The sequence below is a fragment of the Ranitomeya imitator genome, chromosome 2 (assembly GCF_032444005.1).
Source record: "Ranitomeya imitator isolate aRanImi1 chromosome 2, aRanImi1.pri, whole genome shotgun sequence".
NCBI classification, from domain to species: domain Eukaryota; kingdom Metazoa; phylum Chordata; class Amphibia; order Anura; family Dendrobatidae; genus Ranitomeya; species Ranitomeya imitator.
The window spans coordinates 312,363,979-312,379,527 of record NC_091283.1 but is presented as its reverse complement, the minus strand read 5'-3'; the positions used below and the strand labels follow the sequence as shown (position 1 = coordinate 312,379,527).

Here is a 15,549-nt window from a genome sequence, read left to right as displayed (position 1 = left end):
TTCACAGAAGTATATAACGCAGAGCCGTGAAAATAAAAAATCCTTTTTTTTCCTCAAAAATGATTTTTTAGCCCGCAATTTTTTATTTTCACAAGGGTAAGGCTAGGTTCCCATTGCGTTAGGGCAATCCGTTAAGCGTATAGCGCTAACGCAATGTTTATTTTGTGGCCACGTTCGCCGTCCCCGCTAGCGTAGATCGCCGATTTGCGGTAGCGAGGGACGCGCCTCGGACGCTGCAACCAGCGTCCGAGGTCCGTCACAAAAGAATGGCACATCGCTAGCGCGTGCCGAAAATAGCACGCGCTAGCGATGCGCTACAGGCAGAAATAACTTTGCTGTCAATGGGTGCGTCAAGGGACCCGTTGCACAGCGTTAATTGCGACATTTTCGCCATGCAACCCTGTCCGTTAGCGTTAACCCATTAACGCAATGTGAACTTAGCCTTACAGGAGAAATTGGACCCAAAAAATTGTCCAGTTTGTTCTGAGTACGCTGGTACCCAATATGTGGGGGGAACAACTGTTTGGGTGCACGTCGGGGCTCGGAAGGGAAATAGTGACGTTTTGGAATGCAGACTTTGATGGAATGGTCTGCAGGCGTCATGTCAAGTTTGGAGAGCCCCTGATGTGCCTAAACAGTGCAAACCCCCCAATTCTAACTCCAACACACCCCTAACCCAAAACCTAACCCTACCCCATCCCTAATCCTACCCCTAATTCCAACCCTAACTTTAGCCCCAACCCTAACCCTAACTTTAGCCAAACTCACATTAGCCCAACTCTAACCCTAATTGCAAAACTTGGGCGAGAGGGGGTGATCACTGGGGCCGGGGGAGATCAGCAGGGAAGATCAGCGGGGCGGGTGGGAATCACTGGGGCAGGGGGCGATCACCGAGGCAGGGGGGCTGTCAGGCGCGGGGGGCTGAGGAGATGCAGGAGCCGGCAGCAGGGGGGTGATCAGGGGTGGCAGGCGGTAATCAGGATGATCACAGGGGCGGGGGGAATCACCGTGGGCAGAAGGGGGCTGTCAGGAGCAGGAGGGGGCTGAGGAGATGTAGGAGCCTGCAGCAGCAGGGAAGGGTGATCACTCGGGCAGGGGGGTGATTACCGGGGTGGGGGGAAGGGAGCAGAGTGGATCTGATGGCGGGGGGGAGTGGGGGACAGCAGGGGGGAGTACCGGATGGCGGACAGGCGGCGGCAGAGGTCAGGCGGCAGCAGCAGATAGGAACCTCACTCTCCAGCTTCCACGGAAGGGATGAAGTTGGAGAATAATGGCAGCCAAGATTCACTACGCCCCTCCACATCTGATTGGAGGGATAGCATCACATGGACGCTAGCTCCAATCAGAGCAGGGGGTAAAGCAGAGGTCACGGGAGCAATTGTGGCCATGGGGGGGGTGGGAGGGGGGTGGCAAAGTCACCTCCATTTGGGTCAACTAGAGGTCCTCACGTACCTGCGGGTTGGATGACATTTCAGTGGAACGCAATCCAACCATGACGAATATGCTGCGTCATAAGTCGGATTGGCACCGACTTTCATGACGCAGCGTATGGGTCATAGGTCGGGAAGGGGATAAAGACCAAAATGTTGCACTATCCACTGACCTATACACCAAACAAACTGACAGGGATAGTTATTACATTTTCAGAGTCTTCATCCACCATCTGTCAAAAGATCAATTTCAAAATCATAGTTCAAACGTGTTCAAAGGATTGTATCTGATATCACGCTACACTCAGACAAAATGAAATGCACCATAAATTTGAAGAACGCAGTTATCCTCCTCACGTGCTAAACATCTCAACAAACTCCACAAATGGTATATGATCTACAACTACGAGCCGTGTACCATTTGTATATACGTATCACCTCTTTTCATATATAGTGCACCAAACCATTAGGAGACATTGGGGCATATTACGCACTGCTTACCCTGATGTGGCAGAATTCCAACACCCCTTCTTACCCTGCTTTAAACGAGCCCCCAACATCAGAGACACGTTAGTCAGGGCTGACATAGGCACCTCACGGTCTAGACCGACACAAAGATTCCTCCAGAACCCCAAAACTGGCACATTCCCTGCATGCAATGCAATCAATGCAACAATGTTATTAAAGGGAATCTGTCACCCCATTTTTGGCCTATAAGCTGCGGCCACTGCCATCAGGGGCTTCTTTATCACAATATTTGGATTGGGACCCTACCTGAGCACCATACCAGTAGTGCCACGTTACAACACTGCTTAATAATGATGTCTGGGCCTGCAATGTACAAAGGTCTATTAGGCCGGGCCAGAGGCAGCATCCAATAAATTACCTTTCATCACCCCCATACACATTAGACTAAAGTTACATGAATGCACTGATTTGGGGGGTTCGGGCAACTATAATGTATTTGGGGGCCTCCCTACAGATGATGTCAGGGCAGAGAAGGATCTGGCATCCTGAATTTCAGAGGATAATCCGTTTGTTCTTCCTGTAGATAATCCTCCTCTAGAGGAGTCTGGAGGTGACTCTCTCATACAGACCACAAGAAAGCTGGAACATTTGTGTGTATGGGGGAGTCGGGAGAGATAGCCGTCTGCTAAATGACCGTTCAGCCAACACTTACCTCATGTGTATTGGGCCGTTAGTATTACACTGACAGGCAGTGATGATACACGGCACTACAGCAGTACAGGGCATCACCGGAGCCATCAGAGGCTTGTATGTTGTATGAACGCACTGATCAGAGGGGCTTAAAAAAGGTTTAAAAAATATTTAAAGTGAAAGAAATCATAGTTTTAACAACCAGAAATATCCATCACTATAGGGAAAACAGAGTCACTGCACAATGTTAGTTACGTCACGTCCATAACTACTTTATTATACTCACAGTGGAGTAGATAGAAATCACAGGTCCGACAGCAATAACTGGAATTGGGCCTCAACCTCAATAAGAAAAAAAAAAAAAACAATTGTAATGTCACCTATGTGCCCCCATATATTAGTAATGTCACCTATGTGACCACATGTACTGTATTAGTAATGTCATCTGCAGGTGCTGCTCACAAAATTAGAATATCATCAAAAAGTTAAGTTATTTTAGCTCTTCAATGCAAAAAGTGAAACTCATTATCTAGAGTCATTACAAACAGAGTGATCTATTTCAAGTGTTTATTTCTACTAATGTTGATGACTATGGCTTTCATCCAATGAAAACACAAAAGTCATTATCTCAGTCAATCAGAATAATTAACAAAGAACACCTGCAAAGGCTTACTAAGCATTTCAAAAGTTCTCTTAAGGTACCGTCACATTAAGCGACGCTGCAGCGATATAGACAACGAAGCTGCAGTGTCGCTGTTTAGTCGTTGTGTGGTCGCTGGAGAGCTGTCACACAGACAGCTCTCCAGCGACCAACGATGCCGAAGTCCCCGAGTAACCAGGGTAAACATTGGGTTACTAAGCGCAGTGCCGCGCTTAGTAACCCGATGTTTACCCTGGTTACCATTCTAAATGTAAAAAAAAATGTAAAAAAAAAAAAACACTACATACTTACATTCAAGTGTCTGTCGCGTCCCCCGACGTCAGCTTCCCTGCACTGTGTAAGCGCCGGACGTAAAGCAGAGCGGTGACGTCACCGCTGTGCTCTGCTTTATGGCCGGCTGGCGCTGACAGTGAAGGGAAGCTGACGCCGGGGGACGCGACAGACACCGGAATGTAAGTATGTAGTGTTTTTTTTTTTACATTTACAATGGTAACCAGGGTAAACATCGGGTTACTAAGCGCGGCCCTGCGCTTAGTAACCCGATGTTTACCCTGGTTACAAGTGAACACATCGCTGGATCGGCATCACACACGCAGATTCAGCGATGTCAGCGGGTGATCCAGCGACGAAATAAAGTTCTGGCCTTCTAGCTCCGACCAGCGATGTCACAGCAGGATCCAGATCGCTGCTGCGTGTCAAACACACCGATATCGCTATCCAGGACGCTGCAACGTCACGGATCGTTATCGTTCCAACGAGAACGACAACGATCCGTGACGTTGCAGCGTCCTGGATAGCGATCTTGTTGTGTTTGACACGCAGCAGCGATCTGGATCCTGCTGTGACATCGCTGGTTGGAGCTAGAAGTCCAGAACTTTATTTGGTCGTCAGTTCGGAGTGATTCGTCATGTTTGACAGCAAAAGCAACGATGTCAGCAATGTTTTAAAGGGACTCTGTCACCTGAATTTGGAGGGAACAATTTTCAGCCATGGAGGCGGGGTTTTTTTTAGGTGTTTGATTCACCCTTTCCTTACCCGCTGGCTGCATGCTGGCTGCAATATTGGATTGAAGTTTATTCTCTGTCCTCCATAGTACACGCCTGCGCAAGGCATTGCCCTGCATCGCTCCTGCATCGTTCTGGTGTTTCCATGTTTGACGTCTCTAAAGCGACCTAAACAGTGACGCTGCAGTGATCGGCTCGTTGTCTATATCGCTGCAGCGTTGCTTAATGTGACGGTACCTTTAGTCTGTTACTGTAGCTCTACAATCATGGGGAAGACTGCTGACTTGACAGATGTCCAGAAGGCAGATACAGACACACTCCACAAGGAGGGTAAGCCACAAAAGGTCATTGCTAAAGAAGCTGGCTGCTCACAGAGTGCTGCATCCAAGCATATTAGTGGAAAGTTGAGTACTCGTAGAAGGAAAAAGTGTGGTATAAAAAGGTGCACAAGCAACAGGGATAACTGCAGCTTTGAGAGGATTGTTATGAAAAGGCCATTCAAAAACTTGGGGGAGATTCACAAGGAGTGGACTGCTGCTGGAGTCATTAATTCAAGATCCACCACACACAGACGTATCCATGACATGGGCTACAAATTCCTTGTGTCAAGCCACTTATGACTAATAGACAATGCCAGAAGCTAGTGATGAGCGAATATACTCGTTACTCGAGATTTCCCGAGCATGCTCGGGTAATCTCCGAGTATTTGGACGCGCTCGCAGATTTAGTTTCTGTACCAGTAGCCGCATTATTTGTGGCTGCTAGCCAGCCTGAGTACAAGTAGGGGTTGCCTGTTTGTTAGGGAATCCCCATATGTATTCAGGCTGTCTAGCAGCTGCAAATCATGCAGCTACGGAGACAGAAACAAAATCTCCGAGCACATCCAAATACTCTGAGACCACCAGAGCATGCTCAGAAAATCTCGAGTAACGAGTATACTCGCTCATCACTACCAGAAGCGTCTTACCTGGGCAAAGGCAAAAAAGAATTGGACTGTTGTTCAGTGGGCCAAGGTGTTGTTTTCAGTAAATTTTGCATTTAATTTGGAAATCAAGGTCCCAGAGTCTGGAGGAAGAGTGGAGAGGCCACAATGTAAGCTGCTTGAGGTCTAGTGTGAAGTTTCCTGTTGTGAATTCTGTGGCAGAGCTCCCTCCTGTGGTCACAAGTGGTACTTCGGCTGATTCTCTCTGTGAGCTTCCGTTGGTGGAGGAGAGTGGTACTGCGGCTTCTGAGTTTCCTTCCTCAGGTGATGTGGTGAAGTCGTTAGGTGCTGCTCTATTTAATTCCACCTAGTGCTTTGATCCTGGCCTTCAGTCAATGTTCTAGTATTGGAGCTGTTTCCTCCTGGATCGTTCCTGTGGCCTGCTGCTCTGCATAGCTAAGTTCCTCTTTTGCTATTTTGTTTGCTGTTTTTTCTGTCCAGCTTGCTTTTTTTGTTTTTTCTTGCTTGCTGGAAGCTCTGGGACGCAGAGGGTGTACCTCCGTGCCGTTAGTTCGGTACGGAGGGTCTTTTTGCCCCCTTTGCGTGGTTTTTTGTAGGGTTTTGTGTTGACCGCAAAGTTACCTTTCCTATCCTCGCTCTGTTCAGAAAGTCGGGCCTCACTTTGCTAAATCTATTTCATCTCTACGTTTGTCTTTTCATCTTACTCACAGTCATTATATGTGTGGGCTGCCTTTTCCTTTGGGGTATTTCTCTGAGGCAAGGTAGGCTTATTTTCTATCTTCAGGCTAGCTAGTTTCTCAGGCTGTGCCGAGTTGCATAGGGAGCGTTAGGCGCAATCCACGGCTGCCTCTAGTGTGGTTGGAGAGGATTAGGGATTGCGGTCAGCAGAGTTCCCACGTCTCAGAGCTCGTTCTATGTTTTTGGGTTATTGTCAGGTCACTGTATGTGCTCTGACTTCTATGTCCATTGTGGTATTGAATTACCTTATCATAACAGTTTCCACAATCAGTGACGGTTGGGGAGCCATGTCAACTGTTGGTGTAGGTCCACTGTGTTTTATCAAGACCGAAGTCAGAACAGCCGTCTACCAGGAAATTTTAGAGCACTTCCCGCTGCCGACAAGCTTTTGAGTTTTGAGAGATGGAAATTTCATTCTCCAGCAGGACTTGGCACCCGTCAACACTACCAAAAAGTACCAATACCTGGCTTAAAAACAACAGTATCACTGTGCTTGATTGGCAGCAAACTCACCCGACCTTAACCCCATAGAGATACAAAAATTGAAAGGAGCGGATGGCACTCACCGGTCACTGGTGACCAGAAGAAGTGCAACTGCAGCGCAAAACGACTGTCGTCCATTCCACTCCTGCTCCCATCCTCCCAACGCCGATGTTTTAAAGTATTGGAATAAAGACGTTTTTTAACCGGTGAGTGCCATCCATTCCTTTCAATTTTTGTATCCATTGTGGCTATTTTCTTTGGAGTGGCACCCCGGCTCACGGAGCACTTAGGCAGGGTTCACACTGCGTTAGTGTGACCCTTTAACGGACTACGTTACACCGCGGTGTAACGTAGTCCGTTAACGCTGCCATTAATTTCAATGGCGGACACATCACTAGCGCACGCCATCATTGAGTGACGGACCCGAGACGCGGGCTGCAGCGTTTCCGGGTCCGTCACTGCTAGCGCAGATGGAGCTAGCAGATGCTCCATCTGCGCTAGCGCTGTGCAGACGTCGGCACTTGCGTTAGTGCAGTCCGTTTAACGGATGTGTTGAATGGACTGCACTAAGGCAGTGTGAACTTAGCCTTACTGCTGTATATATGCTTGCAGCATCAGTTCATGAAATTACCTGTGCACTGAGTGGGCCTCCCTGCTGTGTGGATTAACACTTTGTTGGAGCTATTTTTAACCTCACAGAGAACCTATGGGTATTGTCAAGAGGAAGATGAGACACCAGACCCAACAATGCAGACGAGCTGAAGGCTACTATCAAATAAACTAATAATAATATACAGGGCACCTAGGTTACATTACTAATATATGGAGGCACATAGGAGACATTAATAATATATGGGGGCACAGAGGTGACATTACTAATATACGGGGGCACATAGTTGATATTACTAATATACCGGGGCACACAGGTGACATTACTAATATATGGGGGTACACAGGCGACATTACTAATATATGGGGGCACAGGCAACATTACTAATATATGGGGGCACAGATGACATTACTAATATATGGGGGCACACAGGCAACATTACTAATATATGGGGGCACAGATGACATTACTAATATATGGGGGCACACAGGCGACATTACTAATATATGGGGGCACAGGTGACATTACTAATATATGGGGGCACAGGTGACATTACTAATATATGGGGGCACAGGTGACATTACTAATATATGGGGGCACACAGGCGACATTACTAATATATGGGGCACAGAAATGACATTACTAATATATGGGGGCACAGGTAACATTACTAGTATATGGGTCACACAGGTGACATTACTAATATATGGGGGCGCACAGGTGACATTACTGATATATGGGGAACACAAGGGCCACTAATACTATTTAGGGGCTCATAAAAGGAATTATGGCCCCCCGCAGGTGAATAGGGGAATATTATCATGTGGGAGAAGAAGGGGGGGGATTATTAGGGGCTGTGTGGAGAAGGGGCGAGATCATGAGCTGAACAGAGAAGGGGGCATGAGTAGGGGCTGTGTAGAGAAAGGGGGATGATGAGAGGTTGTGAGAAGGAGTATGATGAGGGGCTCTACAGATAAAGAGGGATGATGAAGGGCTGTGCTGAGAAGGGGGGATAATGAGGAGCTGTACAGAGAAGGAGGGATGAAGAGGGGCTGTGCAGAGAAAGGGGGATTATGAGGGGTCGTGCGGAGAAGGGGGATGATGAGGGGCTGTGGGGGGAAGGGAGGATGATGAAGGGCTGTGCGGAGAAGGGGGGATGAGGAGGGGCTGTGTGGAGAAGGGGGGGATGATGAGGGGCTGTGGTGGAATGGAGGATGATGAAGGGCTGTGCGTAGAAGGGGGGATGCTGAGGGGCTGTGTGGAGAAGGGGGGATAATGATGATGAGGAGCTGTACAGAGAAGGAGGGATAATGAGGGACTGTGTGGAGAAGGGGCGATGATGAGGGGCTGTGCGGAGAAGGGGGGATGATGAGGGGCTGTGCAGAGAAGGGGGATGATGAGGGGATGTGCGGAGAAGGGGGGGATGATGAGGGGCTGTGCAGAGAAGGGGGGATGTTGAGGGGCTGTGCGGAGAAGGGGGGATGATGAGGGGCTGTGCGGAGAAGGGGGGATGATGAGGGGCTGTGCGGAGAAGGGGGGATGATGAGGGGCTGTGCAAAGAAGGGGGATGATGAGGGGATGTGCGGAGAAGGGGGGATGATGAGGGGCTGTGGGGGAAAGTGAGCATGATGAGGGGCTGTGCGGAGAAGGAAGATGATGAGGGGCTGTGCAGAGAAGGGGGGTGATAAGGGGCTGTGCAGAGAAGGAAGATGATGAGGGGCTGTGCAGAGAAGGGGGGTGATAAGGGGCTGTGTGGAGAAGGGGGGATGATGAGGGGCTGTGCGGAGAAGGGGGGATGATGAGGGGCTGTGGGGGAAAGTGAGGATGATGAGGGGATGTGTGGAGAAGGGGGGATGATGAGGGGCTGTGCAGAGAAGGGAGATGATGAGGGGATGTGCGGAGAAGGAGGGATGATGAGGGGCTGTGCAGAGAAGAGGGATGATGAGGGGCTGTGCGGAGAAGGGGGGATGTTGAGGGGCTGTGCGGAGAAGGGGGGATGATGAGGGGCTGTGCGGAGAAGGGAGGATGTTGAGGGGCTGTGCAGAGAAGGGGGGATGATGAGGGGCTGTGCGGAGAAGGGGGATGATGAGGGGCTGTGCGGAGAAGGGGGATGATGAGGGGCTGTGCGGAGAAGGGGGGATGAAGAGGGGCTGTGGGGGAAAGTGAGGATGATGAGGGGCTGTGCAGAGAATGGGGATGATGAGGGGCTGTGCAGAGAAGGGGGATGATGAGGGGCTGTGCGGAGAAGGGGGGATGATGAGGGGCTGTGGGGGAAAGTGAGGATGATGAGGGGCTGTGCGGAGAAGGGGGATGTTGAGGGGCTGTGCAGAGAAGGAAGATGATGAGGGGCTGTGTGGAGAAGAGGGGTGATGAGGGGCTGTGTGGAGAAGGGGGGATGATGAGGGGCTGTGCAGAGAAGGGGGGATGATGAGGGGCTGTGGGGGAAAGTGAGGATGATGAGGGGCTGTGCGGAGAAGGGGAATGTTGAGGGGCTGTGCAGAGAAGGAAGATGATGAGTGGCTGTGTGGAGAAGAGGGGTGATGAGGGGCTGTGTGGAGAAGGGGGGATGATGAGGGGCTGTGTGGAGAAGGGGGATGTTGAGGGGCTGTGTGGAGAAGGGGGATGTTGAGGGGCTGTGCAGAGAAGGAAGATGATGAGGGGCTGTGCAGAGAAGGGGGATGATGAGGGGATGTGCGGAGAAGGGGGGATGATGAGGGGCTGTGCAGAGAAGGGGGATGATGAGGGGCTGTGTGGAGGAGGGATGATGATGAGGAGGGGCTGTGCGGGGAAGATGAGGGGATGTGCGGAGAAGGGGGGATGATGAGGGGCTGTGCAGAGAAGGGGGATAATGAGGGGCTGTGTGGAGAAGGGGGGATGATGAGGGGCTGTGCAGAGAAGGGGGATGATGAGGGGCTGTGTGGAGGAGGGATGATGATGAGGAGGGGCTGTGCGGGGAAGATGAGGGGCTGTGCGCAGGATTAATACTATTTAGGGGCTCATAGAAGGAATTATGGCCGCCTGCAGGTGAATAGGGGAATCTTATCATGTCGGGAAAGAAAGGAGAATTATTACAGTGGCCGGTACACAGGAGAGGACATTACAGTCTCGAGGCAAAGAGGAAAACGCAACTACTGCACAGACAGGAATCCCAGGTGTGAATAAGGACTATAGTGAGTGTGAATAATATGTGTACAGCGCTGCGGAGTATGGAGGAGGGATAAATGACCCACATTTAGGATAACGAGGACTCTGTACAGACCTCCACCTGCAGAGCCGCGCACCGAAGCACAGCACAAGGAATGCACATGGGTGGGTAAAGAAGCTTCTTGCGCGGAGGTTCCTGGGAGATGACGTCACCGGAAGGGGCGGGGCCTAGCGCAGTCCTACGCTGCTGATGGCGGGAAGCAGGGCTGTGTGGAGTGGACCGGGGTTGGTTCCTGGAGCTCCTCATACAGACTCCGTTCTACAAGGCTGAGGTTGGTTTCTTAGTCAGCAGTTTGTAGTCGTTTTCTAATTGTATTCACATCAGGGCATCTCACTGCATTGGGTTTTATTATTGTGATGCTTCTTTGTTGTTAAACCTATAAAATACAGAAAAGAAAAAATTGCCGAATAGAAACCAACTTCAGCCTCGTCATAAACTTCCCCTCATCCAGCACCATGACGACCAGCACAGCAGAGTCCTGCATACACTGAGGCCCCTGATCATGTGACCCCTGACTCCTCCCCTCCTGTGACCTCATCACAGGTCCTGTGCGCACAGAACGGCAATATATGTGGTGTCCTGTGGCTCTGCGGGTGGAGGTCTGTGCTGGAGGCCCCATTATTCTCTATGTGGAGGGCGGCTCTGCGGGTGGAGGTCGGTGCTGGAGGCTCCATTATTCTCTATGTGGAGTGTGGCTCTGCGGGTGGAGGTCGGTGCTGGAGGCTCCATTATTCTCTATGTGGAGGGCGGCTCTGCGGGTGGAGGTCGGTGCTGGAGGCTCCATTATTCTCTATGTGGAGTGCGGTTCTGCGGGTGGAGGTCGGTGCTGGAGGCTCCATTATTCTCTATGTGCAGTGCGGCTCTGCGGGTGGAGGTCGGTGCTGGAGGCTCCATTATTCTCTATGAGGAGTGCGGCTCTGCGGGTGGAGGTCGGTGCTGGAGGCTCCATTATTCTCAATGTGGAGTGCGGCTCTGCGGGTGGAGGTCGGTGCTGGAGGCTCCATTATTCTCTATGTGGAGTGCGGCTCTGCGGGTGGAGGTCGGTGCTGGAGGCTCCATTATTCTCTATGTGGAGTGTGGCTCTGCGGGTGGAGGTCGGTGCTGGAGGCTCCATTATTCTCTATGTGGAGTGCGGCTCTGCGGGTGGAGGTCGGTGCTGGAGGCCCCATTATTCTCTATGTGGAGTGCGGGTGGAGGTCGGTGCTGGAGGCTCCATTATTCTCTATGTGGAGTGCGGCTCTGCGGGTGGAGGTCGGTGCTGGAGGCTCCATTATTCTCTATGTGGAGTGTGGCTGTGCGGGTGGAGGTCGGTGGTGGAGGCTCCATTATTCTCTATGTGGAGTGCGGCTCTGCGGGTGGAGGTCGGTGCTGGAGGCTCCATTATTCTCTATGAGGAGTGCGGCTCTGCGGGTGGAGGTTGGTGCTGGAGGCTCCATTATTCTCTATGTGCAGTGCGGCTCTGCGGGTGGAGGTCGGTGCTGGAGGCTCCATTATTCTCTATGTGGAGTGTGGCTCTGCGGGTGGAGGTCGGTGCTGGAGGCTCCATTATTCTCTATGTGGAGTGCGGCTCTGCGGGTGGAGGTCGGTGCTGGAGGCTCCATTATTCTCTGTGGAGTGCGGCTCTGCGGGTGGAGGTCGGTGCTGGAGGTTCCATTATTCTCTATGTGGAGTGCGGCTCTGCGGGTGGAGGTCGGTGCTGGAGGCTCCATTATTCTCTATGTGCAGTGCGGCTCTGCGGGTGGAGGTCGGTGCTGGAGGCTCCATTATTCTCTATGAGGAGTGCGGCTCTGCGGGTGGAGGTCGGTGCTGGAGGCTCCATTATTCTCTATGAGGAGTGCGGCTCTGCGGGTGGAGGTCGGTGCTGGAGGCTCCATTATTCTCTATGTGGAGTGCGGCTCTGCGGGTGGAGGTCGGTGCTGGAGGCTCCATTATTCTCTATGTGGAGTGCGGCTCTGCGGGTGGAGGTCGGTGCTGGAGGCCCCATTATTTCCTATGTGGAGTGCGGCTCTGCGGGTGGAGGTCGCTGCTGGAGGCCCCATTATTCTCTATGTGGACTGCTCTGCGGGTGGAGGTGGGTGCTGGAGGCTCCATTATTCTCTATGTGGACTGCTGCTCTGCGGGTGGAGGCCGCTGCTGGAGGCCCCATTATTCTCTATGTGGAGTGCGGCTCTGCGGGTGGAGGTCGATGCTGGAGGCCCCATTATTCTATATGTGGAGTGCGGCTCTGCAGGTGCAGGTCGGTGCTGGAGGCTCCATTATTCTCTATGTGGAGTGCGGCTCTGCGGGTGGAGGTCGCTGCTGGAGGCCCCATTATTCTATATGTGGAGTGCGGCTCTGCAGGTGCAGGTCGGTGCTGGAGGCTCCATTATTCTCTATGTGGAGTGCGGCTCTGCGGGTGGAGGTCGGTGCTGGAGGCTCCATTATTCTCTATGTGGAGTGCGGTTCTGCGGGTGGAGGTCGGTGCTGGAGGCTCCATTATTCTCTGTGGAGTGCGGCTCTGCGGGTGGAGGTCGGTGCTGGAGGCTCCATTATTGTCTATGTGGAGTGCGGGTGGAGGTCGGTGCTGGAGGCTCCATTATTCTCTATGTGGACTGCTGCTCTGCGGGTGGAGGTCGCTGCTGGAGGCCCCATTATTCTCTATGTGGAGTGCGGCTCTGCAGGTGGAGGTCGCTGCTGGAGGCCCTGTTATTCTCTATGTGGAGTGCGGCTCTGCGGGTGGAGGTCGGTGCTGGAGGCTCATTATTCTCTTTGTGGAGTGTGGCTCTGCGGGTGGAGGTCGGTGCTGGAGGCTCCATTATTCTCTATGTGGAGTGCGGCTCTGTGGGTGGAGGTCGGTGCTGGAGGCTCCATTATTCTCTATGTGGAGTGCGGCTCTGCGGGTGGAGGTCGGTGCTGGAGGCCCCATAATTCTCTACGTGGAGTGCGGCTCTGCGGGTGGAGGTCTGTGCTGGAGGCTCCATTATTCTCTATGTGGAGTGCGGCTCTGCGGGTGGAGGTCGGTGCTGGAGGCTCCATTATTCTCTATGTGGAGTGCGGCTCTGCGGGTGGAGGTCGGTGCTGGAGGCTCCATTATTCTCTATGTGGACTGCTGCTCTGCGGGTGGAGGCCGCTGCTGGAGGCCCCATTATTCTCTATGTGGAGTGCGGCTCTGCGGGTGGAGGTCGCTGCTGGAGGCCCCATTATTCTATATGTGGAGTGTGGCTCTGCGGGTGGAGGTCGGTGCTGGAGGCTCATTATTCTCTATGTGGAGTGCGGCTCTGCGGGTGGAGGTCGGTGCTGGAGGCTCCATTATTCTCTATGTGGAGTGCGGCTCTGCGGGTGGAGGTCGGTGCTGGAGACTCCATTATTCTCTGTGTGGAGTGCGGGTGGAGGTCGGTGCTGGAGGCCCCATTATTCTCTATGTGGAGTGCGGCTCTGCGGGTGCTGGAGGCTCCATTATTCTCTGTGTGGAGTGCGGGTGGAGGTCGGTGCTGGAGGCCCCATTATTCTGTATGTGGAGTGCGGTTCTGCGGGTGGAGGTCGGTGCTGGAGGCTCCATTATTCTCTATGTGGACTGCTGCTCTGCGAGTGGAGGTCGGTGCTGGAGGCCCCGTTATTCTCTATGTGGAGTGCGGCTCTGCGGGTGGAGGTCGGTGCTGGAAGCTCCATTATTCTCTATGTGGAGTGTGGCTCTGCGGGTGGAGGTCTGTGCTGGAGGCTCCATTATTCTCTATGTGGACTGCTGCTCTGCGGGTGGAGGTCGGTGCTGGAGGCCCCATTATTCTCTATGTGGACTGCTGCTCTGCGGGTGGAGGTCGCTGCTGGAAGCCCCATTATTATCTATGTGGAGTGCGGCTCTGCAGGTGGAGGTCGCTGCTGGAGGCCCCGTTATAATCTATGTGGAGTGCAGCTCCGCGGGTGGAGGTCGGTGCTGGAGGCTCCATTATTCTCTATGTGGAGTGCGGCTCTGCGGGTGGAGGTCGGTGCTGGAGGCTCCATTATTCTCTATGTGGAGTGCGGCTCTGCGGGTGGAGGTCGGTGCTGGTGGCTCCATTATTCTCTATGTGGAGTGCGGTTCTGCGGGTGGAGGTCGGTGCTGGAGGCTCCATTATTCTCTATGTGGAGTGCGGCTCTGCGGGTGGAGGTCGGTGCTGGAGGCTCCGTTATTCTCTATGTGGAGTGCGGCTCTGCGGGTGGAGGTCGGTGCTGGAGGCTCCATTATTCTCTATGTGGACTGCTGCTCTGCGAGTGGAGGTCGGTGCTGGAGGCCCCGTTATTCTCTATGTGGACTGTGGCTCTGCGGGTGGAGGACGGTGCTGGAGGCTCCATTATTCTCTATGTGGACTGTGGCTCTGCGGGTGGAGGTCGGTGCTGGAGGCTCCATTATTCTCTATGTGGAGTGCGGCTCTGCGGGTGGAGGTCGGTGCTGGAGGCTCCATTATTCTCTATGTGGAGTGCGGCTCTGCGGATGGAGGTCGGTGCTGGAGGCCCCATTATTTCCTATGTGGAGTGCGGCTCTGCGGGTGGAGGTCGCTGCTGGAGGCCCCATTTTTCTCTATGTGGACTGCTCTGCGGGTGGAGGTGGGTGCTGGAGGCTCCATTATTCTCTATGTGGACTGCTGCTCTGCGGGTGGAGGCCGCTGCTGGAGGCCCCATTATTCTCTATGTGGAGTGCGGCTCTGCGGGTGGAGGTCGCTGCTGGAGGCCCCATTATTCTATATGTGGAGTGCGGCTCTGCGGGTGGAGGTCGGTGCTGGAGGCTCCATTATTCTCTATGTGGATTGCGGCTCTGCGGGTGGAGGTCGGTGCTGGAGGCCCCATTATTCTGTATGTGGACTGCTGCTCTGCGGGTGCTGGAGGCTCCATTATTCTCTGTGTGGAGTGCGGCTCTGCAGGTGGAGGTCGCTGCTGGAGGCCCCGTTATTTTCTATGTGGAGTGCGGCTCTGCGGGTGGAGGTCTGTGCTGGAAGCTCCATTATTCTCTATGTGGAGTGTGGCTCTGCCGGTGGAGGTCGGTGCTGGAGGCTCCATTATTCTCTATGTGTAGTGTGGCTCTGCGGGTGGAGGTCGGTGCTGGAGGCTCATTATTCTCTATGTGGAGTGCGGCTCTGCTGGTGGAGGTCGGTGCTGGAGACTCCATTATTCTCTGTGTGGAGTGCGGGTGGAGGTCTGTGCTGGAGGCCCCATTATTCTCTATGTGGTGTGCGGCTTTACGGGTGGAGGTCGGTGCTGGAGGCTCCATTATTCTATGTGGAGTGCGGCTCTGCTGGTGGAGGTCGGTGCTGGAGGCCCCATTATTCTGTATGTGGAGTGCGGTTCTGCGGGTGGAGGTCGGTGC

The 15,549-nt window shown here is 53.0% G+C and overlaps 1 protein-coding gene across 2 annotated transcripts in view; it reads right to left on the bottom strand.

The window, feature by feature from the left end:
• The window catches only part of LOC138663400 (uncharacterized), a 37,832-nt gene extending 27,450 nt beyond the window's left edge, over positions 1–10,382 (bottom strand). The window contains exons 1-2 of one of the 2 annotated variants that reach the window (XM_069749582.1): positions 10,287–10,382; positions 2,875–2,930 (exon numbers count right to left, since the gene is read on the bottom strand). Coding sequence is in view for 1 of the 2 variants with exons in the window: in XM_069749581.1 (XP_069605682.1) it covers positions 10,287–10,334 (48 nt within the window). In the remaining variant the exon portion in view is untranslated. The remainder of the gene's footprint in view (positions 1–2,874; positions 2,931–10,286) is intronic. The other variant, XM_069749581.1, reaches the window with a different exon arrangement.
• Between the last annotated feature and the right edge of the window lie 5,167 nt (positions 10,383–15,549).